Raw genomic sequence first — 25,271 nt, 5'->3', positions numbered from 1 at the left:
GACAAGAGGTAAACGCATTATGTGAACGTCAGAGGAAAGTCACCGCGAATGTTCTAAGGCTACGGGCACTGGTGTAAAATTACAGTTATTACTTACTCCAAGATTTTTCCTAGTTGATCCACATCTGAACTTCCACGAAAAAGAGGCCTACAAGAATAAAGATACATATTAAACATGTTGAATTTTCTCAGGTTCATGTCAATCATAGTTGTCATTAGCATTGTTTAACAAGAAACAAAATATTCTCTAAGGGTGGGGAAGTAAGGAATCGAGACATTTCTTGAATGTCACTTACGGCAAGAACCTCTCATGAATAACTGCTGGTGCCCGGTGGCCATGTTTCATAATCACGACAATCCTACTCAGGGTCACTGGAATAGCAGTGCCACCATCACACACAGGCCTTGGCTGCAAAGTTCCACTTAACTCTGTGAGAGGTGGAGCAGGTCACTGTCCTAGTCTCAAACCAGGGGTATATGGTGTTCTTTCCAACTGATTTTGGTCAGAGCCTCCTCAGAGCACCCTTTCCTCACCACTAGGCAGGCAATTATAATACTTCCTCGTGAGTCTCTCTCCTTCCACTTGTCCCAAATGCTGTGGTGAGCTACCTCTGGGTTGCTGACTGTACCACTTTCCTTTCTCCCAATATTATGGCAGATAAGCATTACAAGTTCAAAACTCTAACTCTGGACTTCAGAAGTGTTTGTGAACACACAGCCCCCATTGCCTACACTGAGCATTTCACTGGCTGTGCCTGGTTAGCAAGCCCAGAGAGAACAGAGAGCACCAGTTTAATCTGATGAGCTCGTAGAGCAGCTTTGTCACCATGCCAGCCCCCCCCACACCCTCCCTGAAGAGTATCCACAGAGGCATGGGTGAAACTACCTTTGAGCATCATGGAGGAATCTAAAGTACATACTATATTCGCCATGGCTCTTGGGAAGCACACCAGGCAGACCAGTCTGAATGGATGTCATTCCTGGGCAAAGGCATTAGACCTTCTCTTTCCTGGGTGGACATGGAAACCCAAGCCTGAAGCTCAGCAGCAGCCCTGGCTCACACCCTCACTCTTTTAGTTTCCAGCTCCCTTTTGTTTTTGCCCCTTGACAATATTTCTAATATTTTTTGCTGGTTCCATTATGCATTTAAGCAAATGCTTGCTACATTTTTTTTTTTTTTACTTCTGCCTAGAGGTTTTAGCAGAGAACTTTCAAGTCATGTAGTCCCCCATCCTGCCAGGGCCGGAGGTGCTTGCCATCCAGGAATGAGAGCTGGCCCACCAGCATGGCCTCCTTTAATACAGAGAGCGGCAAGTAAAAGTCTGACTCAGAACCACTCTTTTGTGAATACTTAGCAAAACCTGCTATGGGAATACAAGAAGCGTGGAGGCAGCAATTCAGTGTACAGATCAGACGACTTTTGCCACCTGAGGAAGACCTGGCATGTTACTGTGAGGTCTGATAGCTTGGCTTTGTAGCACATGGGGGTTGGCTTGACTTATATAAAACCACCGAACTCTGGCTAAAATTAACCCCTAAAGAATGGATCTTTGCATGTAAATACACAGTCACAAGACAATGGAAATGGGGCAGAGGCCAAACTGGAACCAGGATTCTCACCTGACCCAGTAGTTGGACACAAATGTGATCAAACTCCAAGAACTACCTATTGACTTCCTGGATGAGAATTCTGAGTATTTTGTATGAGCCAGTTTTATGAAAGAGGGTCAGGAACATGGAATGGTATAATGGATTCAGAGGAAGGCTGAAACCTTCCAACAGGATGTGCTAGGGTGGAGTATGAAGAAGTGAGAGTAGGACTGCTCCAGGGGCTGCGTGTGACACATTCTGTTTTGAAATAGGGCTTTGAGGGAAAAAGTCTGGCTGCATCAGGTCTCTGAGCTGTGTGCAGCATGTAATGAAGAAACAAGGGCTGTACTTTCATTGATATTATTTTGAATATTTCCTCCTTCCTCAGGTTAGCTGAGTTAAATATCCTTTAATTCATATAATTTATGGTATACTTCAGGTGGACAAATATGAACATGATGTTTGATTATATTCTTTTTTTATATATATTTTTATTGATTTCAGAGAGAAAGGAAGAGGGAGACATAGAAACATCAATGATGAGAGAGAATCATTGATTGGCTGCCTCCTGCACGTCCCCTATTGGGGATCGAGACTGCAACCTGGGCATGTGCCCTTGACCAGAATCGAACCCGGGACCCTTTAGTCCGAAGGCCGATGCTCTATACTCTGAGCCAAACCGGCCAGGGCTGACTATATTCTTTGGGTAGTGGTGAGGAACAGTTTGATTCTACTGCCTTGAATAATTTTATAATTGTGAGAATGATTCAGCTAAAGCACACACATGCATGAGTTGGTCTTGGCTGGTAATTACCATGACATAGAGCTGAGCTGGAAGGAAGTAGAGGGTTGAAGGAGCCAAGATGGGAGGCGGGGGATAAAAGACAGTGAAAGACTGAGACTGAGAGAGAGATGGCCAGATAGAGAGACAAGCTGAGGAGGTCCAAAATAACTCTGAACTGTTTCTTCCCCCTGTCTAAAAATGTGCCCCTGCTGGAAACCTTTCTAGAGGCCCTGCATGAAGACTGAAGACGGGAGAGGAATGTTCAATTACATACCACGAGACAGAGGCTCATAAAAGATAAAAAGCCATGCATTTTTTCCAAATCATTGCAGGGAAAGAATCCACTAAGCTATCCCATCTTGTCTGGTTTTAGACATAAACCTCCTCACAGGTGACACACTTACTAATTCTTTTTAACTAATTATATAAAGATAAAATTAGCAATAGAGATATTCTACCCAGAGTAGTAAATTTGAAGCCTATTTTTACTGTTTTAAAAAATATTTCTTCCTTATATACACACTTTCTTTTAGGGGGTGAGGGGTTCAATAATGAAATGGAAAGATTACACCTACCAAAAAACCATTCCCAAATAAAGACTGTGCAATTGCTTTGACTGGAGAAACACATTAAAAATCCTTTTATTATACAGGACAAGACTTAAAAGTCAGGAACTTTTGTGCATTTTGCTATCTCAAAAACTACAATTACTTATTATAAATGACTTTGCAGTAGTTTAACCAAATGCTTGGGTAATGGTACACAAACATTATCTGCTAAAGACCTTTGTTGAATCTAAATGTCATGAATCTCACTTCTAATTTTATACCTCCATTTCTTTTCTCTTCACCTCACTATGGTCGTCCTTTTTCTATGGAAGATTTTCTCCACACTCTTTGAGGCTGTTCCGTTCTATTGCATTAACCCCACCTCCACCCCCCCTTTCTGTCTTTCACGGCCCTGAGCCTCTTTCTATTTCTATTTGGAATTCTCACATAAACTACAGAGGAGCCTACTGGAAGGTCTTTACCATCTTACCCTTTGAAAGTAATTTATTTGACAAGATAAACAATATTTGGGGGGAAATACCTGAAATTGAACATTGCTATAAGTTTTTATGAAAGAGAATTTTAGGTTATTTCCAAGCATTTTCCTCAAGTATTTTCCTTCACCATTATACTTGATACTAGTTAATGCTGATAAGATAAATTCTATGAAAGAAATACATTTTTCATTTATACATATAAGCATTTTTTCTTAACTAAAAGGGGATTATTGCAAAATATAATAGCAAGATTGCATTCATTTCAAACTATAGCAAAGTCAATTCTCTTCTCAGATCACCTTAGGCATAGTCATGCCAAAACAAGTATGGTGACTGGGGGTTTTTAGCAAGGATTTCCCCCATGGCTTTTTTGAATTTGTGAGAGTTTATAAGCCTTAATGTTTTCATGCCTTTAATATGTTGATTTTGTTTAGGATATTTGTTGACTTGGGGAAGGGCATAAACTTTGGTGATGGACATCCTGTGTGTGAACCCCTTCCAGCCAATTCTCCCTGAAGGATGTTAGGAAAGTCTCGTAGCCTCTTTGAACATACCTGCTTCCCCTGTAAAATGTCCAGTTTACAGTAGACCTACTAGCAAGTGGCAACCAAATACCCACACACTTTTTCACACTCATACATGGTAGCTATCTCCTTTGTTCCTGGCCACCGTTATACACAGATGATAACGTAAAGTTTTCATGTGGTGAACAAGAAAGGAAGGGGACATTAGGCACCATATGGTGGGTGTCCAAGTCATATTTAAGACTTCCTCTGAGCTCACTATATATTCTCTGCACCTGTTACAAGTCCTACACCTTTATCACCAAGAAAAGAAAAGAATAAATGTCAAAATTTCCAAGAAGGATTAATTAATTAATTTTGAATTGGTAATCTAACATCTTCTTCTGCATGCTATTTATCTAAAAACTATTTTATCAGTGAAGAGAATTTTCTTGGGTCAAATTACAAAGGAACTAAGTTTCAGATGACATGGCTTTCTAAACAAACAACAAAAAGAACATATAACTATCCCTCACAATCTCAATCAACAGTGGAAAACAACATTCAGAAGCAGGGTATGTTTTCTAGCAGATGAGAAGTGTATGCTGATGTGTCTGTTATAGAAAGGAAATGATTCATGCAGAATGGAAGATGACAGATTCCGTATAGTTATAATACTTTCATTGTACTGAGAAGAAGAGGAAGTCACAGATCACCCTATAGAACACCTCTGTAACCTGCACTTGACCTGCAGCTATAGTTTTAGCTGTTATGTTTCTTGATTAGAAGAGGAATTTTCCATATTCATAAAATGACCTTTTGAAAAATATGACCTAGGGCAATGGTCGCCAAACTCATTAGTCAACAGAGCCAAATATCAACAGTACAACGATTGAAATTTCTTTTGAGAGCCAAATTTTTTAAACTTAAACTATATAGGTAGGCACATTGTTATTAACTTAATTAGGGTACTCCTAAGCTGGCCTTGGCTAAAAACGTCCTCAATCTGAGGGGTCGACCTCAGCGAACGTACCCCCACTTCTTCTAACGCCACTTCTTCAAAATAGACTCGCCCAGGCCGAAAACTGACTTCTGTGCATCGGCCACTAAGTTTCAATCGCATTGTATGTGTGCACCCGCAAGTGGTATTTTGTGGAAGAGCCATACTCAAGGGGCCAAAGAGCCGCATGTGGCTCGCGAGCCGCGGTTTGCCGACCACTGACCTAGGGAATGTCTACTCTTTTATACTTGCTCCCATGTTCAGTTCTAGAGCTGATATCTGTTAAAAGTAATTAATTGATTTATTTTGTAAACACTAACCCAGTGATCACTCATTAAGCACATAGGGCTGCTTTAGATGCTGGGAGAAAGCCACTCTCCAAAAATATGTATTAAATAACATGTGGCCTTAATATATACTATACAGATATTTAAATTATGTTATACATTTTAATACAAATATATTAAAATATAAATATCTATAAATAAATATACATCTATATAGTACATACTACCATAATAATCCTTGTCCCCATGGGAGACAAGATATATAAACACAGGACCACGAAACAGAGTTCATCTCATTTTGCTAGTGGGAGATGGAAGCCCAGGTAAATCATTTAATTTTTACTGGCATGATGGGAGGCAGTCTGATTAACCTTTTTTTAAAAAAAATTTTTAATTGATTTCAGAGAGGAAGAGAAAGGGAGAGAGAGAGATAGAACCATCAATGATGACAGAGAATCATTGATTGGCTGCCTCCTGCACGCACCCCCACTGGGGATTGAGCCTGCAACCCGGGCATGTGCCCTAATCGGGAACGAACCGTGACCTCCTGGTTCATAGGTCAGTGCTCAACCATTGATCTGAATTTCCCAAACACCTGATTTATCAGATTAGGATGAAATAGTAAACAACAAAAATGTCTGTACAAAAGGGCATTCTTATACAACTACTATTTTATGCTTTCCTCTGGAAGGTTAGATTATGTAGAATTTGTTTGTTTTCTGCATTTTTCTATTATTCTGTACTTAGCATATTATGAGACTAATTACTTTGAAAATCAGAAAATCTGAACACCAATTCTTGCCATATTGCATGCATGCAGTCTGTTCACCTCTCCTCTTCCCTACTCCTATGCTAACCCACTTCTATTACTCGTTTACTTGTTGGTCTCTATAGACAAACTGGAAGGTCCCTGAGGACAAGGCCAACCCCTACTTGCTTCTGTAGCCAGAGCACAGGATTTACTGCCCACTCTGCCCATAACTGGCACTCATTTAATACATAAGAATGGTTACTGGTCCTCCTACCAAGAAAGCTTTCTCTCTCTCCTTCCCATCACCTTTATCCCTCCATCTCAAAATTCGCCTGTTTGCTTAATTTCAGGGTAATTCAAGTGCAAGCACAGATACGTATATATGAATAGATATACACACACTTAGAGCCAAACTGGATTTGATTTATATTGTTGTATCCATTTATGCTTTAACTGGTCTGTGGCACTTGACAAGATTTGCCTGCAAATAATGGGTATTTAAAACCAGGGCTGGCTGACAATTAGTCCCCTATATCTAAACTCTTGCCAAAACCATCAGAGAAGCAACAAGAGGTACAAAGGATGGGAGCTTTGCCCTTAGGTGCTGACTTCGCCCACATATGACAGGGATGGGCTCCTTGGAAGACAAAGAAAGACAAGTGTTGAGAAAAACTGTAGCAAAGGCAAAACAGAGTGAGGGATTAAAGAGGGTGTGGAGGGGAAAGAGGCACTTGAAGAAAACCTGTCCAGAAAGGAAGAGGGCTATTGGGGAAGAGCACGGGAGGAAAAACGTAAAAGCCCAAGTAACACAAGGGAAGGACTGGGGCAAAGGAAGAATCTGAGATGAAGTTCTGTCACTGAGACAGAGACCAACAGGAAAAAATACCTCTGTGAGGGAAGGGAGGGGCCGCTCACAGTGAAGACCTGATGAACATATTAGGGAGTGTGCTGCCATATCTGTCCAGTGCAGGGGATGCTGAGTCTGGTAATTCCCTTCAAAATAAATAGCTGAATTAACTTGTCCTTGGTACCAGATGTGAATAATTTATTTCTCCTCAGAGGGCTCATATTTACTGGATTATGAGTAACTTCCGAGAGACAGAGAGAAAGAGACAGACAGAGAGACACATGTCGCCATTTTTCAATCCGAGACTGAGAATTAAAATTAAACCAGAACTCAATCCGAGACTGAGAATTAAAATTAAACCAGAACTCATCAAACCACGTGACATTTCTGAAACATTACAAAACTTACAAATTAATATATTCACTGACTTAGTCAATTTTATCTATGACTAAAGAAGCTTAATTGATCATTAAATTAAGACAAAAAACATTTTTATCACTTCCACAATTACTGAGTACCATTTGCCAGAAATAATCATTTCTCTTAAATACTTAAAGAATTGCCTTTTCTTTCAGTGGCATCTCTTCCTGTCTTTGTCAGCATGAGCTGCCCTAACAAAATACCATAGGCTAGAACAACAGAGATCTATGTCCCACAGCTCTGGAAGCTGGGAAGTCCTACATAAAGGTGTCTGGTGAGGACTCTCTTTCTGGCTTGCAGACGACCACCTGCTTGCTATGTACTCACATGGCTAAAAAAGAAAGCTCCCTGGTGCCTCTTATAAGGGCCTTAATCCCATCTTGTGGGACCCATCCTCTTGACCTTATTTAAAACCCCATCTCCAAATACTATCAAATTGGGGTAAGGGCTTCAACATCTGAAATTTTGGGAGGTACACAAACATTCAGTCCACAACACTTCCTTCCTCATATTACTATAACAGTACCTTACATAACCTTTAAAATTAGAAAGCTGGGCTGGCATATTCTTGCCCAATAGGAGCAATAAACATGATTTGTCTCATTCTGCCTCTGGGATCCAAGCATTTGTAGTATATACTTTCTGGTAAGTTTTCTTGCCAAATTACATGTTCATTACTCCCTAGTGCCTCCCTTATCTCTTGCTCTCCAATCATACTGCTCAGGGGAGTTCTTAAGGCAGGAAATAAATTATGTAAATTATGTATTAAGCACTTTCTAAAGACTGGGTTCCTAAATATATTATTGCATTTTCATTCTCATTCTCACCCCAAAGTCAGCCCACTAGCAAGCACTAAGTATTAACTCTCCATTTGAAAGAAAGTTCTAAAACCAGGAAAAGAAATCTGAGTCAAACCTAAGAAGCAATCTTGCAAGGGTGAAGCATTTATATTAGTATTACTAATTACTAGGAAACTAGAGGCAAGTCCAGGGTCTGTGACCCCCATGGAATCACCCATCTTACTACAGGCAATAAGCCTGCTTAAAAGACATCTCAGGCTTAATACCCTGGGGAATGCTGTCTTCTGTCTCTACATATAACCACCGAGTTTGGATGACGGTCCTTCTCCCTTATGGAAATTCCAGTTGTAAAGCTGACTGCATTTTAAGTTGGGCTTGGTATCGAAAAACTTTAATGACAACATGCTGGAAGATCATCTGGGGCAAGGGTGATGGTGTGTGAAGACAGAATAGATTATCAGAGATTACCAGGGACACCTGGCAAAATCATTGCTGTAGATTAATTAGTCAGGCTTTAAGTAGTCACCTTCACTCTACAGAAGAAATGTGAAATAAAGACATCACTCAACTAAACTGGAACCTCACCATACCCCATAACTGTCTCACAACTCCTAGCCTTTCTTCATAGTGTGCCTTCCAGGGATAGACAGAAAAGCTGTAACAAGGAGTGGTCCATAAGTGAGAATCTCAGAACTCACGCTTCTCAAGATCTGGTCATTTGCGGGTACGGCACCCAGGAATAAGGTCACCAATAAGTCCAGATGGTTCCAGTTTTAACCCTGAAAATCCTATATGCTAGGAAGCCTCTCTGTCCCAGGCAAACTAGGATGGCTACTCAACCTATCCACAGTATCCAGGACGAGAGGTTATCGAAAATAAAATTTAAGAAAAGAACAATATTTTAAAAGAATCCTTGTCATTTCAAACGGCTGTTTTGAAAAAAATCAGACTAGCATCTCTCAAAACAGTAAGAACAAAAGGTGGTCCAATAGACAGGTGTCATTTTCTTTTTTCCCTAATAACTCACTGCTACTCTGTAATAAGGGTCTGTTCGATCATTGGTAGCTCCCTCCTCATACCGTCATTCAAGATGTTATTACTCTCGTTCAGCAAAAGGCCTGGTAAAACTATACACATCTTGCTCAGGGAAAGAGCACTGCCTATGACAGTCCTCCTGGTTAAAGTAACGGTCTGAAGGAAGTACATGATCAAAAGAGGTGGCCATCCACAGAGATTGGGGTAAAGCTACCTACTTATCTGGAATTACAAGAATTCATTTTGTCCAATCTGATTGACTGGTAGCAGGTAATAAGCGGTGAGCTGGGATGAGAATGATTCTGAACTGCTCTCTAGGTATAGCAGGAAAGTGCTGAGATTAATCAGCTTCATATGCCACAGTAAACAAACCAGCTATGCGAATCAAGGTGAATTGACTCAAGTTTTCTCTCTTTGCCAGACTGACATCAAAAGCAATACATAAAGAAGTTAGAAAATGTAAAACCTACTTAATGGCGACATACTCCTAAGAGCTAATATTACATAACATCAATTATTTTCTGTTTTCCAAAAAAAGAGGATAAGACGTTATCTCTAAAGATCTCTTTCAAACAAACTAAGGAAGGCACTATACCCCAGAGCAGGATCTGAATTCTGATTGTATATGGTAGTCAGTCCTCGGTTGAACAAGAGCAAAGAAACAAGAAAGGGGTTAGCGGTCATAATGAAGCTGCGACTGAATGTGACTCAAACCTCTATAAAGAAAAGAATCAAGGACATAGAGGGTGGGGTAAAAGTAGGCTTAAAGTTGTGAGTACGTGAAATAGAGTTTATTCTTGTATTATTATTAATTATTGTATTATTTTTGTATTATTTTCTATATAAACAACTGTAAACCTACTTTTGTTCCACCCTGGATTTTAAAGAATTATTTGTAGCCACACATTTCCACCTACCCTCTTAGCGTTTTTATCTTATGACAAGGAGCGGTAGAAAGCTTTTCCTTTTCCCCACCTTTCTAAATGGTAAAGGCACCTGGTATCCTGTATGAATATAATATTCCTATCCAGCACATTTTGGGTGAAATCCAATAAAGTGTGATAACTCAACAATTTAGCACAGGAAGCAAAGCCCACAACATTCCTTAGAAATTTCACAGACTATCTAGACAGAACAGACCCATTTGAATGGGATTTTTTTTTTTCTGTGATATTTGAAGAATGCAGTTTTCATGGCGGACACATTGGATTTGTGACAGATGCAAATCTAGATACGAAAACACACACACAATTAAATGATTCAGACTCCTGCAGTTTGCTTCCACAGACCTTTTTTCTGCACGGGTCAAACAAAGGAAAGTTGGTGTTTGACAACTATGGGTGACTCATCAGAGGAAGTTCTTACCATATGGATGTTTGCTGAAATAAAGCTGGTTAACAAAGCCAGCCTTTTTTCTCTCTGTGGGCCAATGAGGGTTTCATTTTAGGAAATGGAAGTGTCAATGTGGACAAACTGTCCTGAAGTATTTATAGCATAATGTGTACTTTCCTAAAACCGCCTTTGAACAAAGAATATGTGAATGGAAAATGAGATCTGAATTTATTTCACTCTCATGTCATCTGAACTGTGTTCTCTTCCTAAAACCCCTTCAGCACAGTGACATATACATAACATGACAGGGAAGTGGTAATACTATACTGGGTTGTGCCAGTGGTATCTCAATTAATTTTAAGAGCTCTTCATCCATTAAGGACATTACATCTTTTTCAAGTTCATTGCAAACATTTTTCTCCAGAAGTACCACATGTTTTTAAACTTTGCAGCATTTTTATTTTTTGATGAACAAAAGTTTTCAATTTTTATATAGTCCAATATATTAATATTTTTGTGTGTGACTTTTTCATGCTTTGAGAGTCTATCTCCATTCTTGGGTCATCAATATTTCCCACAGTTTCTTTATCCTTTTATGGTTTCATTTTTAGTATTTATTTGCTCTGTGGTAAGAAATATAGAGAATCTAACCAGATTACCATCCCCCCCCCCAATAAGTTGACCAGTTACCCTATCTCATTTGTGGAACAAGCCATTCTGTCCTCCAGGATTTGTGATTTATGATAAATTACATCACTTCCTAAACTGGGGACTTTTTTCTGGCTCTCTATTCTGTTTCATTAATGTCTGTCATTTCTTCTGCTGGAACCAATTTGTTTTTATTATTGTAGCTGCATAATGCATTTTAGTGCTTGGTGGTGGGAGTTTCCCTTTATAACTTCTTTTTTAAACAAAAAAATTCTTGGCTATTTTCACCAATGTAACTCTTCCCAAATGCATTTTAGAAAATCCCACTGGAATTCTGATTGGAGTTGCATGACCTATAAATTAATTTGCAAAGACCTTGTCTCAATATTCAATTTCCTCTAATATCTGTCTAGTATTCAAAAATTCTATACATCTATGTAAGTCTTTTATATCTCTCAATCAAGTGGTATAGTTTTCCTAATAGTATAGATCCCACACATTTGTTTATATTACTCTGCGTTTGGTTTTTACTGGGAATGAGATGGAGCTGCTACCAGCTGCAGAAACTGTCACTCTTGTCTGAGGTCATAATCCAGACTGTTCTCTTAAATCATGGGTTATGCTAGATTTGAAAAGTAGAAGTAGAAGAAAAACAAGGGACACGTAGGGGATGGTTTATATTCATAGCGTGAACGCTGTGAACCTCCTAGAAAAGCTTTAAAGGTTAAATAAAAAACATGCACCCAAAAGCACCGGGGGTTAGTGAAAAAGAGAAATAATGTGCTAATAAGCACTTAGAGCGATGACTCATTGCATTGGATCATCCTTGGGAAACTACCTACTAAGCAGAATTTAGCTGCTCAGGCGTTATTTTTGGTACACAATTTATTGCTACTTCCTCTTGGGAAAAAAATGATTAAACTCTGGCTTCCTAAAAAACATGAAAATGGTCATCCGGGCAGACCAGCCTGTCAGGTAACGACACTATTTCTAGAACTGGGGAGTGCTGTGTCCCCTGTAAAAAGACTCCTTTAAAACAAGGCAGAAGCACTTAGCCACGTGGAATGGAAAGAGGGATAAACCAGGAGACAGAAGATCCAGCTCCTAATGTGGGCTCTGTAACTGATTAACAAATTACTGGGTGCAGGCAGGCAGGCCACAAAACCTCTGCTCATCTGTTAAAGAACAGATATCACACTCCTGACCCACTCTAAACCACCCACGTCACGTAACCTCTGCTCGTCTGTTAAAGATCAGATACCACAGCTGCTGTCCCACAGACATGCTACAAAAATAATAAACCATACGGATGAAGCAGAACTGAGAAGTAAAATTAGCTGCTCAGTAGAGGTAATGCCATCAACCAGGAGCAAATATAATGAACTCTCACTCATTCTAAAATTATTCATTTTCATCAATACTGTATTACCTTTTATCCTTCCCCGCCTCCCTTGATTTCCTTTCCCTGGTTCCCAATAGCTAACTATGCAAAAAAAAAAAAATAAAAAAATAAAAAATCCAATGCTGTTGTTTTGGCCCTATGACTGGACCAAATCTCTGAATTTAATTTATCCATGATATTCTGCTGTGCTATCTTCAAAGACTGCTGGCTCAACAAACTTTACAAGTGATGTATGTAGTCAGGCCCTGGCTGGGTAGCTCGGTTGGTTATCGTCCTGATACGCCAAGGTTGCAGGTTTGATCTCTGCTCAGGGCACATGTAAGCAACAACCAATGAATGCATAAGTAAGTGGAACAAAAAATCAATGTCTCTCTCTCCTCCCTTCCTTCCCTCTCTCTAAAAAATAAATAAAAATGGCGTAGTCAGGAAAATGACACATACAGGTTAGTGCAAAATTAGGTTCACAGTTGTTTGTCTGGAAAAATAATACAATAATTAATAAATAATAAGAATTAACTCTGCTTCATGTACTCACAACTGTAATCCTACTTGTGCCCTACCCTGTATGGGGGAAAATGCGTTTCCTTATTCAGTACCTATAATAAATAGTAAAGCCAATAAGAGCAACTCTCCTCCTTTAAATGAGCTTGACTGTAGCCTTTTCTTATATTGATGAGGAAACTGAGGTCATGGGAGGTTAAGTGACTTTCTCAAGGCTTGATGTGTATTCTGTTCTTTCCTTCCTTCTTTCAGAGAATATTTACTGTGTCAGATGCTGTTCTGGAGGCCAAAAATATCGTAGTAAATGAAATGTACTTCTGAATGCATCAAGAAATTGTTGTTAGAATGTGTTTTTGCCTGATTAAGTGGTGAGTTTGAACACTTTTATTCCTATGCTTATTTACTGTTGGTAATACTTCTGTGAATTTCTACTTCTCAATTTCCAACACAGCCAGATAACTATGCTTAATGCAATGGGATAAGAACTAAAGGTAAGAGATATTTTTCTATTGTTACAAACAACCTGAAACATAGGCAAAACTCTCCTCATTTAATAAACGAGGAAGCTGGAGCTTAGGAGAGTTGTGTAACTTAAACAGACATAATCATATATGTGGTAAGTGTAGGAGCTGGAATCAATATTGTTAATTATGATTTCTTAATGATACTATTTTAACATATATCTAAATGCAAGCCACCATAATAAGTTTAAATGCAATCTATTATATATTTAAGTGCAAATGACCAGAGCACATTAAAAAATACGTTAAAAAATAAATATTAAGGTCAACCTTTGGCCTCAGTACAAAATACTTAATTTGTTTACAAAACAAATCAATTCATAAGAATGAGGTCATATGCAAGTATCACATGATCTCACTCATATGTGGAATCTAAGTAACAAAATAACTGATGAACGGAGTGGATCCAGACACATGGAATCATGGAACAGAGTATGGAATCTTGGAGGGAAGGTGGGTGGAAGGTAATCAATCAGCCAAGGTCCTTGTATGCATATATGCATGGTCCACGGGCACAGACAACGGGGCCGTGAGGGCCTGAGGTGGGGGGCGGGGGCAGGGTGGAGGGGGTTATGGGGGAAAAACGGGGACATATGTAATACTTTCAACAATAAAGAATTATTAAAAAATAAAAATAATCTAAAAAAAAACAAGAATGATGCCCTAGCCGGTTTGGCTCACTGAGTAGAGCGTCGGCCTGGGGACTGAAGAGTCCCAGGTTCGATTCTGGTCAAGGGCATGTGCCTTGGTTGCAGGCACATCTCCAGTAGTGGGTGTGCAGGAGGCAGCTGATCGATGCTTCTCTCTCATCGATGTTTCTAGCTCTCTATCCCTCTCCCTTTCTCTCTGTGAAAAATCAATAAAATATATTTTTAAAAAAACAAAAAAACACACAACAAGAATGAGGTCATATGAGTCTATTATGATCTGTTTGGATTACACATGCTCTAGAGCGGAACAACTCTATCTACCATGCATTTGGTTTCATAGTTGTTAGAGAAGGACATCAAGGGCAAAAATGTCAGTCATACTAGCAAAACATTTGGTGAAAAAAAAAGTACAGCAATAATTACATTTGGTAAATCATATATTAAAAAGATTAGAAATATAAATATATTAAATGTATGTTTATATAATATAAAATATTGATATTATATAAAAATATTTATCAAAAAGACTAGAAAAAAGGATATAAAGAAAATGGTAAGATGTGTGTTATCTATCTACAGGTTATAGGTAATTTTCATCCCCCCCTTTCTGCTTCTCTGAAGTTTTCCAAATCAAACTTTCTAAAAGTTTGCTATCATATTACTTTTAATATGAAAAATGCAATAAAACTTGTTAAATGAAAACAACAATCCAGATATATGCTGCCATCTCTAGAAATTTATGGTCTTAGAAAAAAGATGAATATAGAGACATTAAAACAGTTTTTTGGGGTATTTCTTCTATACTTAAGACTATGTGGCTGCAGGGAGCCGTCAGGTTACATGAGATTTCACACACTTAACTAAATTGAAGATTTAAATGGAAACTGAACATTTTACTCAAAAACTGCTTCTGGATACAGAAAATACTCTGGTCATATTTTAGATATTGAGCAAATAAATGTTTACTTTCTAATATAAAGGTTAATTACTTCCTGACCATCTATACCGCATGATGATCACTGGCGGGCCAGGCATGGTAACCAAGGGACACATTTTCTTGAAAATGGAACACAGATCCTTTTAACCTGGCACCAGAAAGGAGGAAAGCCTTGATACCAGGGAAGAGTCTGCAGGCTGAGCCTGGAGCAGCTGAGTAACTCGGCCACACCAATCCCACGGCCCATCACGGAACAACGTTTCACTGTCCCATGTTTAACTGGTCCACTCACTTGAGGCTGAACTTTCCTGGTGCCTTTCCCCACTTGTGTGGGAGTTCTGCCAAAGCCCAGATAGAAGGACGCTTCAGAGCAACTGTGGGGTTTGCCTCACTGAGTCCTGCTTTGTAAGGCTTGGGCTCTAACGGAGGCAGGACAACACACCCTGTGTGGACCCTCCTGGCTGGGCACGGACCCCGGCCTGCTCTGCCATCGATCAGTTGTGACCCGAGAGGGCTTTGCTAACTCTGAGCCTCCGTTTCTTTAGTCTATTCCTTGCATGCCCCAAGGAGCACGACTTACGTACTAAGTTATACTAAAATTGTCCACAAATTAAATAGGCTTCCTCTTCCAGTGCTTGAAAATGTCTTATGACCCCTAGACTTAACCAGCTATTGGAAACCAATGATACACAGAAAATGACTAACGTTTGCTTTTTAAGCAGACTACTGTATTTCGTCCAATCTAGGATGCTACCACAATCGATTGCAATTTACATTCCTGATTCTAGAACTAACCAGCTATGAAGTAAGGTACATCTCAGAAACACTGAAATATGGTAGGACAGCTGGTTAAAAACAGCCACTTTCTGTTGAGAGGTAGTAAAATGCTTCAGGTGTACTGTGCTCAGACTCTCCTGGATGTTACTCTGGAGCTTATATCTTTTGTTCCTTTATAGGTACATTCAAATTTTCAGTTCACTGAATACAGATTTACTTAAATATTTTTTTTCTTTCAAAAGTATCAAACACACACCTTGGGGCTTTGCTGAACACATGTGGAAAGCGGCCAGTCTCAAGTTCTTGAAATAAAAACAGCAAATTGGAGGCCTTGATAGCTAAGCACTTCTCAGTTACAACTTGTATTTCTTGGTAAGTGATGAATGGTGGCAACATTATTGAACATTTGTTCTGTAAGGAGGATTATGGAGTAACCTCTTTTGACATAATTTGGTGACCAGTCCCCCAGCCTCCTGTGTGTAGTAATGATCTGAGACGCTGACAATAAATAGCTTCAGTTCAACTCTAGTCACTCTCTTCCCTCAAGAACAGCTTTCTTGCTCAGCAGTATTACTGGAGAGCTGGGGTTTGGGTACTTAAAGCCTTCCTGTTCTCACTGGAAAATTGGAGTCAATGCCCGAGGCACCACCACGCTAGCCTCAGCCCTCACGATGGCATCAGACTGCAGGCTGAAACCGCTGTGAACAATTTCCTTTGTCCCCCCTTCTTTTCTTTAATTTTTTTGTTGTTGTTGTCTGGTTGTTATGGGTAGTGACAGTTTCTGGTTTCTTTCGTTTATCAACGGTTTCCTTTACCACAGCCTCTATTCCTCCCGCTGGAAGCCTGGCACGATTGGAAGCTGGAAGAGAAACCACAACCGAATAGCCTGGCACTTACTTTAACAGTCATTTCCAACCACAGATTAATACTATTACTGGATTTGACTAACGGCCCTCAATCAGCCCAACTGTCATCACTCGAGAACATACGAGCCAGTGAAAGCCAAAGGGGAAAATATAAGCACATTCAAATCATGGTACACTTTTCTCATTTCTCATCTTTTGAATCCAAAGGTACCTCTCTGATTATTATTCTCTTCTTGGTTTTCCTTAATAATCTGTATAAGGTATTGAGCAGGAGATAATATTCCCCTGCTTTTAGCTAGCTGGAGGCTTAAATCGGCTGGTAAGGGTTTGCCCGGGAACCAGCAGCATAAGAGGGCAAACTGTTCGGCTGCCCATGGGGCATGTATGTATCCTGCACCTTGGCCTGTGCCCCTTTGGAAACGGCACTGGATGCTGGTGTTGAAGAATGTTAAGAATCCAGCACCGAAGTCCAAATGAAGGAGGCCCTCTTGGAGATTGTGTTGATTACAGAGGTGCTCCAGGCCAGCCTATCTCATATGGGAACCAGGTTTTCCTCTCCATCATTCCCTTGACATAGCAGACTCCAGGCCTAGGGCAGGTGACAGGGTTTTCCAACAGATACTAAAAGAGTATGTATGGTATATGATATGATATATGACTGGCTCAACTACAATCAGATTCTATTCCAACTTGGAGCTTTCGGCATTGGCAAATACTCCATTACATGAGACTGAAGGCTCTGGAAAACTGTTAGTGATCTCCATTTCTTGGTCCTGACAGAAGCTAACCTACTCACAGAGAGAAGAGGACTCGAATGGCTATTATTTTTCTGACTGCTGACTGTGAGGTCCTACACTGGGTAATTCACAGACAGGAATCTCAATCTTCCTCCTTAAAACTGTAGTGAAAGGCACATGTGAGAAAATAAAGTAAAAAAATCTTTGTAGAGGGCGATTTAGTTCCATCTATCAAAGGCCCATTTTCCTACTTCCAGGAATTAGTTGTGGGAAAGTAGAATTTTAGTTACAAGAACATGCATCACAATATTGCTTTAAATTTCATTCATTCAATAAATATTTATCATGACTACTATGTGCCAGGGAATATTTAAATACAAATATATAAGATCATGATATATTTTTATATGAGAAAAGCAGGTTACCAAAAAAGCCTGAGCTGATTTTTATAAGAAAATAAAAACTTTATAATGAATAGACAATACAGCTGAAAGACACCAGTTAAATCATTAATAGTCATCTCTTGGTCACTGGCTTATGGCTTACTCTCCTTTCTTCTTTTTCTTACTCTTTTTAAAAAAGTATCTTATAGAGATCTATTTTGAGATTATATAAATCTTCTGATCTGAATCAAATGTTCACTCAAAGTTTCTGCATCATTCATTGATGATTCTCTAACACTATCCTTCCTTCTATATTTATTAGTTGGCTATCTACTGTAAGAAAGAGATTTCTCTTCTCTCCTATTTATCTGTTTATATCAGTGTGGACTCATGGATTTTTATTTTACCCAATAGGCTATAATCCATTGCTATAATCATGTATTTTGATGCTCAAATGGTCTCTGGTCTCAGCTTTGTCCAGTGGCCCCTTCAAGCTAAATTCTGTGCCCTTTTGATTGTTCCCATTATTATCCTATATAATAAAAGCCTAATATGCAAATTGACCAAATGGCAGAACAAACGGTCGCTATGATGCACACTGACCACCAGGGGGGCAGATGCTCAATGCAGGAGCTGCCCCCAGCCTGCAGGCCCCAGGCCAGTGCCAGCGGGAACCCCCTGATCACCCCACCGGTCGCCCCACAGATCAGCCCTGATTGCCAGCCAGGCTTAGGGACCCTACCCATGCACCGGGCCTCTAGTATATATATATATTTAAACATTTTCTTACTTGCTCTAGGCTTGTCTTATAGTCATTACTCATATATATTTAAAAATGTTCTACAATTACCATGGATTTCTTTTAAGTGAAGGAACATTAATACCTACTGCTTTTAAGTACATCTTATATAAAGTGTAAGATTTATTTAAAAAATTCCAGCCATGCCCACCCTGCATGGCTCAGAAATATTAAAACAAATGGAGCTCCCCTTTGAGTTCCAACCGAGATGGGAGAGGGGAGCATCTGCCTTACAAACCTGTATGAAAGGCAGTTATGTCCAGTAAGATCATTAAATGCATAAGTCATTGCTCTCTCCTTGATTGAAACCAGTGAGCCAGCCACACAACCTCAGATATGAAAGGGAACAGTTGAAGTACATTCTGTTCAATTACTGTCTCATAGCCAAATGTCTTCTATTCCCCCCCCCCCCCGCTCCTCACTCAGAAAACTGCATAGACGAATGGTGAGACAAAATCATTTTCATCTGTGATTGAGTTTCTTCCTGCTGACTGTTTGGAGTTTCCCTATGAGCTGGTATGAGACACTTCTTCCTGTGGCTCAGAACAAGATTGTGAGAGTCAACACTGGGGACTGTATGCCCGATTCTGTAAGGTACTAAGGAAAGCAAAACAGAAGCCTGTAATTCGCCCCTGTCAAAGCGTTAGTAGTCCCCCTCACCCCATCGTGCCTGGCTGGTTTCTCTAATCTTATTAGATGACTTGACTGAAACTGACTGTGTGCTCAGCCTCTGACTAGACTCTAGGATCAGTCCTAGCCTTTGTGGCGACTGTGGTGGGGTGGAGGGGAAGAGACAGGAGCCCTGCGACGATTAGTCACTGCTTAAGGACTGAGTCATTTGGCCATACCAGTCGACTATGACCTAAGTTCGTAATTTGTGCTCTAGGCATATAAGTCTGCCTAGAATCCCAGTACTCCAGGTCATGGGCTTTTTGATTCTGAATTCTCCTCATGTCCAATGTTGCCTCTGACAAGAAGCCACCCCTTATCCCAGGGGTCCTCAAACTTTTCAAACAGGGGGCCAGTTCACTGTCCCTCAGACCGTTGGAGGGCCGGACTATAGTTTAAAAAAAAAACTATGAACAAATTCCTATGCACACTGCACATATCTTATTTTGAAGTAAAAAAACAAAACGGGAACAAATACAATATTTGTATTTGCATGTGGCCCGCGGGCCGTAGTTTGAGGACCCCTGCCTTATCCTGTTCTAGAAAAATGATACACTGAGGTACTTTAACAATCTGGCCGAGAACAGTGGCTAAGTTTTACTAAGCATACGCAATGCAAATCCAGAGAGCATAAGCTGTTTTATTTAACCTCAGATAAACACAAGGTGGGAGATCTATATTAGTGCCCTCATTTTACAGTTCAGCAACCTGCAGCTGAGAGAGGGTTAATAATGAGTCACCATTACCAGCTAAGATGTGAGAGAGTCAGAACCAGATGCCCCAAAGCCAGTTCTTGCAACCACTTCACTATGTTACGTCTTTCAGATTGACTATGAACTGTTAATCCACTGTTGAGACGCTGACTGAACAAAAACTCCTTTTTTTTAAAAAAAAGAAAAATGAATGAATGGAAGCCACCCTGGTGAGCTAATGTCGAGACCAAATCACATTCTTTAGCTGAATCTAAGAAAAGAAAGAGGTGATCCCAAGGAACTAAGAGTCTACTAGAAACAGAAGAAGTTTGCCACATAGCACCTCCGTAGTTCACTCATCCCTTCTGCACACTTGGCATCAGTGACACACTCTTCGCTGTGCAGAGTGCAGGGAATACAGAAATGATGGGACGGATGTGTCCCTGACCTTGTAGGGCGTACAGGTTAGGTAAGGAGAAAGAAGAACAATCGTTAGAGAAGAAGGCTATGCAGGAAATAAGAGGCTCTGGTGGAGAGTAACAATGGAGTGGTCAGAAAAGGCCTCTCTCTCTAAGGAGGTGACTTTTAATCTAAAGGATGACATAGGAGAGGCAGAGCTCGTGTGTTCTATTCACTTCCTTTTCATTTTCGGTAAGAGCTGGAATTTGAGCATTTTTCAAGGGTGCTTTACAACTTGGGTTCTGTTAAGCAGGTCAACCACCACTTCATAACCCATGATGGGCTTCATCCACCCAAGGCAACATCACAAATATGGTATGAATGAGATTTCCAATAAAAATAAATACAGAAAATCACTTCAGAATCAGGGATAAGAGGAAAAAGCTCCTTTTGTTTTGCAGAGGTCATCCAAGTGTACTATTTGTTTCCTCCCTGCAGAACTGTCATATCAGCTTCAGTAAAGATGATGAAAGAAGAAAAGAAATGGGCCCAGAGGATCCTATGGAAACAAGGCCAAACTAGCTATTCGCATGGGCCCTTAGGGGAGAGTGAAAGGCAAAAGCTATGAACGAGGTCCAATTATTTTTTTCTATGAATGCCGTCTGTGTATTGGTCAGTTGTGGCACTCGAACACCAAAAGGCTTTCTGAACCAGCATTGGTGAGCCCTGACCTACCGTCTCTATATTTCTGAAAACAGTAAATTCATTTCCTCACAACCAGAGATTTTGGAGTCTGCTGAAGGCAACAGCACAGAAGACCTAGGGGCCTTCTTTACTGTACCTCAACTGCATTTTCTCTAGGAGAAGGCAAGCTCCCTAGGAATAAGTGGGGTTGGGATCGGAGACCATTTATAGCTAAGAAGAGCATGTTTTTGATGTGTAGAGAATTCAAATCATGATTATTTCCTTGTATCCAAAGACTGTAATAAAATGGTCGGGTACTCTCTTCACAGAGTAAATTCATGTTCTGAGACCCTCTACTCCCTGGCTTCCAGGAGTCTAATTTTTCTCCATCATAATATTTCCTCTAACTACTGAATAATTAACCCTAATGACTAGCCTAGTCTCACAGGAAAAAAAGGCTTGTGAAATCTGCTCCTGATGCATATAATACGTGCAGAAGGACACGTTAAGTAATGTGTGCAGTCTGAGAAGGCCAACATTCCTTTCCCAAGGCCTGGTCCACCCTGAAAATAGGGAGGAAGCCAGTGCGCTAATGATCGGAGCAGCCATTTTATTGTTTCACAACCACCCGGACCTAGAGGTTTCTTCTTTGCACACAGCAGCGACAGGGAACAGCACACTCCCCTGCTCCCCTTTGTCTGCCAGTACAACTCCACACCAACTGGCCAGAGCTGTCACCACCTGGGGCTGCCAATGTGGGCCTCCAGATTGCAAGGCCACAGGGTCAGATATGTGGCCTGGCACTGGGCCGACACAGTGCTGCGTATCCAAAGGGGCCAGCAGCCAGGCAGAGCCCTCTCTGTAATAGCTTGGCCACCTGTCTGAGAGGGAAGACAAATCCCATTTCATGAGGTTTGGCATGGTAAGCAAACCATATCCAACCCTGTATCCAAAAGCACTCAAGTGGCAAAAGGAAAAGAGGAGAAAAGTGCAGACCCCAAGTGTGGATGTGAAAGTGGGTTTCTTTGGGGATGAACCTTCTGGTTAATTTGGTTTGCATTCTATGGTGTCTTCACCCAGCTTCCATCAGTTGTAACCTGTATTTCTCAGGCTTTTAAGATAATTCTCCCAATCAAGTAACGCGATGCCAAAGCAATGGCATCACAGGGCTTTGCCCTTTCCTGCTTTTTAAAGGCCATCAAAACCATCATCCGTAACATACTCATACAGGAAAAAAATTGAGGCTTATCTTGTTTTTAAGCTATTGTGTTACCGGCATTTCAATGGCACAAGAAAGATAAAGTACATGTTTGCAAAACAAGGCCTGACCCAGGGCTCACCTGATACGCAGTTTGTATCCTGCTAAGTGCATATGACAGTAAGATTTCAAACGCATTAGAAACCGTGGTTCAATCAGAAGTGTGCTTCGACAACACAGGGAGGGCTCCTGATTACTTTGCAGTGAAGCCACCGTCACAAACAGGATTTCCTAAAGAGGTCTCGGGGCGAGGAAGCTTCGTTCTAACTTTGGCTCTGCCATCTGGGCAGCCCTGCCGCTCCTCCCCTACTGTAAACAGGCAGTTGGAGGCGACTGTGGAACACTCCTTCCTATTGTTCCTCAGGCTTCTCGCTTCCCTTTCATCTCTGGTCATAGCTGGAATTTATGGGGACACTGGATGACCTTCCAGGTCTTTGCTTCGGAGTTTATTTATTTCGTGCATACTCCTCAGAAGGGCTCCATCTTGCAGTCTCCCTCATTTGCCCAAAGGTGTGGCATCATCATTCTACACTGATAAAAAGTCCTAAAGACTTGTGTCCAGTTTGCATTATCCAACAGTGATTGTACATAAGAGACTACCCAATTTACACCTCCCACTCCAGCTAGGTATTGCTTTTCCAAGAATACACTGCTATTTCTATGGCTTGCTTAAGGAAGTCCTTGTTAAAGATCCCATCAGATATCTCCGAAACCCAGCTCAGAACTAACTTCATGATTTTTCTGTTATTCTAGTCCTGTTCGGAGTAATATTTAATTTTGTTAAGTTCTTGTAATATTTCTATATCACGTAGCTTAGCACTTCCATATGCAAAGAGTCTAATACCACTTGCTACTTACTTCCTGCTAACATATCCAGTTAGTTTTCTTATTTGCTCCTGTAGGTCCGGCCACAGACCTTGCTGAAAAGTGAAAAGTGGTCTTTCATTTCTTTGCTATCTTCCCCAGTATCCAGAATAATGTTAACCAACTAGCAAGGTTTTCAAAGAATATCTGAAAAACCATTGGCGTTCCTGGTTTCAGTAAGTTTTATTTCCTATGATGTGTGTTAAATATATATGTGTAAACATTAGAGTACTCTAAAGGAGTAATGCCAGGATCAGTATCTATTTAATATTGTTTACATCATTTCGGTTAGTAGAAGGATGTAACATCTCTAAATTTAAAATTAAGTGCTTTCTGGGAGTATCAAATAAAAAACAAACTTCTGAGATTGTATCAACAGAGAGAAATATGGCAATACTGTTGTTATGAGGAAGGCAAGGGTCAAATAATGCATCTGGCCCATTTTATGCCAAAGCAACTCAGAGTGACAGGCTCTGAGCTACAGGTTGCACCACATTCATTCATTCATTACTTATTTACTCAGTGCCCACTTATGCTATGCTCTGTTAGATATTAGCCATACAGTGGTGAGCGAAATAGAGATGGTTCTTGCCCTGGCCAGTGTTCCCAGTAGTTAGAGCGTAGGCCTACACACCGAAGGGTCATGGGTTTGATTCCTGGTCTAGGGCACATACCTGGGTTGCAGGTTCGATCCCTGGCCCCTGTAGGGCATGTGTGGGGCACAACCAATCGAAGTGTCTCTCTCACAATGATGTTTCTCTCTTTCTCCCCCGCTTCCACTCTCTTTAAAAATCAATGGAAAAAATATCCTCTGGTTAGGATTAACAACAGCAAAAATAGAGAGGGTCTATAGCTTCATAAGTAACAGGGCAGACAGGTTTTAAAATAGAAAACACTACAGTAATAAATAGGTAATTGCAAACTGTGGTATGTGCCATGAAGAAAAAGAATAAGGTGCAATTGCAGTGAACATGAGCGTTCTGATTTTAGTTTAGGTAGAGAAGGCCTCTTTGAGGAAATTCATTGAAGATGATATTTGAAGGATAAGGTGGATCAGCCAGGGAGGTGAATTGGGGGGCTAGGGAATATTTTAGGACTCCAGGAACCACTGGGTCTTGAAGGCACTGATCTAATTGTGGCGCCTGTATGGCAAAGCCAATACACTTATGAATCCCAATAAAAAGGACATAAGAAATTCATTTGCTCATTCAACAAGTATTTGTTGAATGCAGACCATGTGCCAAATACAGTCTAGGCCCTTGGGATATCCAAATAAACAAAGCAAATGTCTTTGCTACTGTAGAGTTTGTGTTCTGTGACAAACATAAAGGCCTTAAGTTATATTCACCCAAATATTACAGGTCTGGCCCCAGACCTTGGTATGTACAGGGTGTCCCAAAAAATGTATATACACTTTAACAGCTGATTCTATTATATTTGAAAATAAAATGTATTTAAGTCTGGTCGGTGTGGATCAGTGGTTGAGCGTTGACCTATAACCAAGAGGTCATGGTTCGATTCCTGTTCTCAGCACATGTCTGGGTTGCTGGCTCATGCAGGAGGCAGCCGATCAACGATTCTCTCTTATCACTGATGTTTCTACCTGTCCCTTCCTCTCTGAAATCAATAAAAATATATTAAAAATGTATTTTAATAAACACTGCCTTTATAATTATTCAAAGTATATGATGAACATAGAGAAAGTAATAGGGATGTAAAGGATACAGCGGACAGCTGTTACAATTTTGCACGGGTACCTTGTGTTTTTGCACATGTTGTGGGTAGAGGCACTGACTGCTTTTGTACTAGACTACTCTCGAGTGAACAGCATTGGATAATAGAGATGGTGTCTCCCTCTAGAGTACCAGCATGTTTGTTTACTCTTCAGCATAACAATGACTCCTGCCAGGGCAAAGGTCAGGTGGACATACTGCTCATTATAAAAGTCAGGCTCCCTAAGCTTGGAATTTGTTTTCTGTAACACACCTGTTGTGTGTATAGGTGTCACTTGGCCCTCTTCTCATTTCCCTATGGCAACTGAGGATCAGGGAACTGGAAAAAATACTGACACTCTAGCTATTACTATTGCTG

At 40.4% G+C, this 25,271-nt stretch overlaps 1 protein-coding gene across 5 annotated transcripts in view; it reads right to left on the bottom strand.

Annotated features, from left to right (window-relative positions):
• CDK6 (cyclin dependent kinase 6) overlaps window positions 1-25,271 on the bottom strand; it is a 216,973-nt gene that overhangs the window by 20,075 nt on the left and 171,627 nt on the right. For all 5 annotated transcript variants that reach the window (XR_004970908.1, XR_004970909.1, XR_004970907.1 and 2 more), the window contains exon 6: window positions 97-147. Coding sequence is in view for 1 of the 5 variants with exons in the window: in XM_036328189.1 (XP_036184082.1) it covers window positions 97-147 (51 nt within the window). In the remaining 4 variants the exon portion in view is untranslated. The remainder of the gene's footprint in view (window positions 1-96; window positions 148-25,271) is intronic.

This window comes from Myotis myotis, unplaced genomic scaffold, assembly GCF_014108235.1.
Source record: "Myotis myotis isolate mMyoMyo1 unplaced genomic scaffold, mMyoMyo1.p scaffold_m19_p_11, whole genome shotgun sequence".
NCBI lineage: Eukaryota > Metazoa > Chordata > Mammalia > Chiroptera > Vespertilionidae > Myotis > Myotis myotis.
This window is presented reverse-complemented; position numbering and strand designations above follow the sequence as displayed.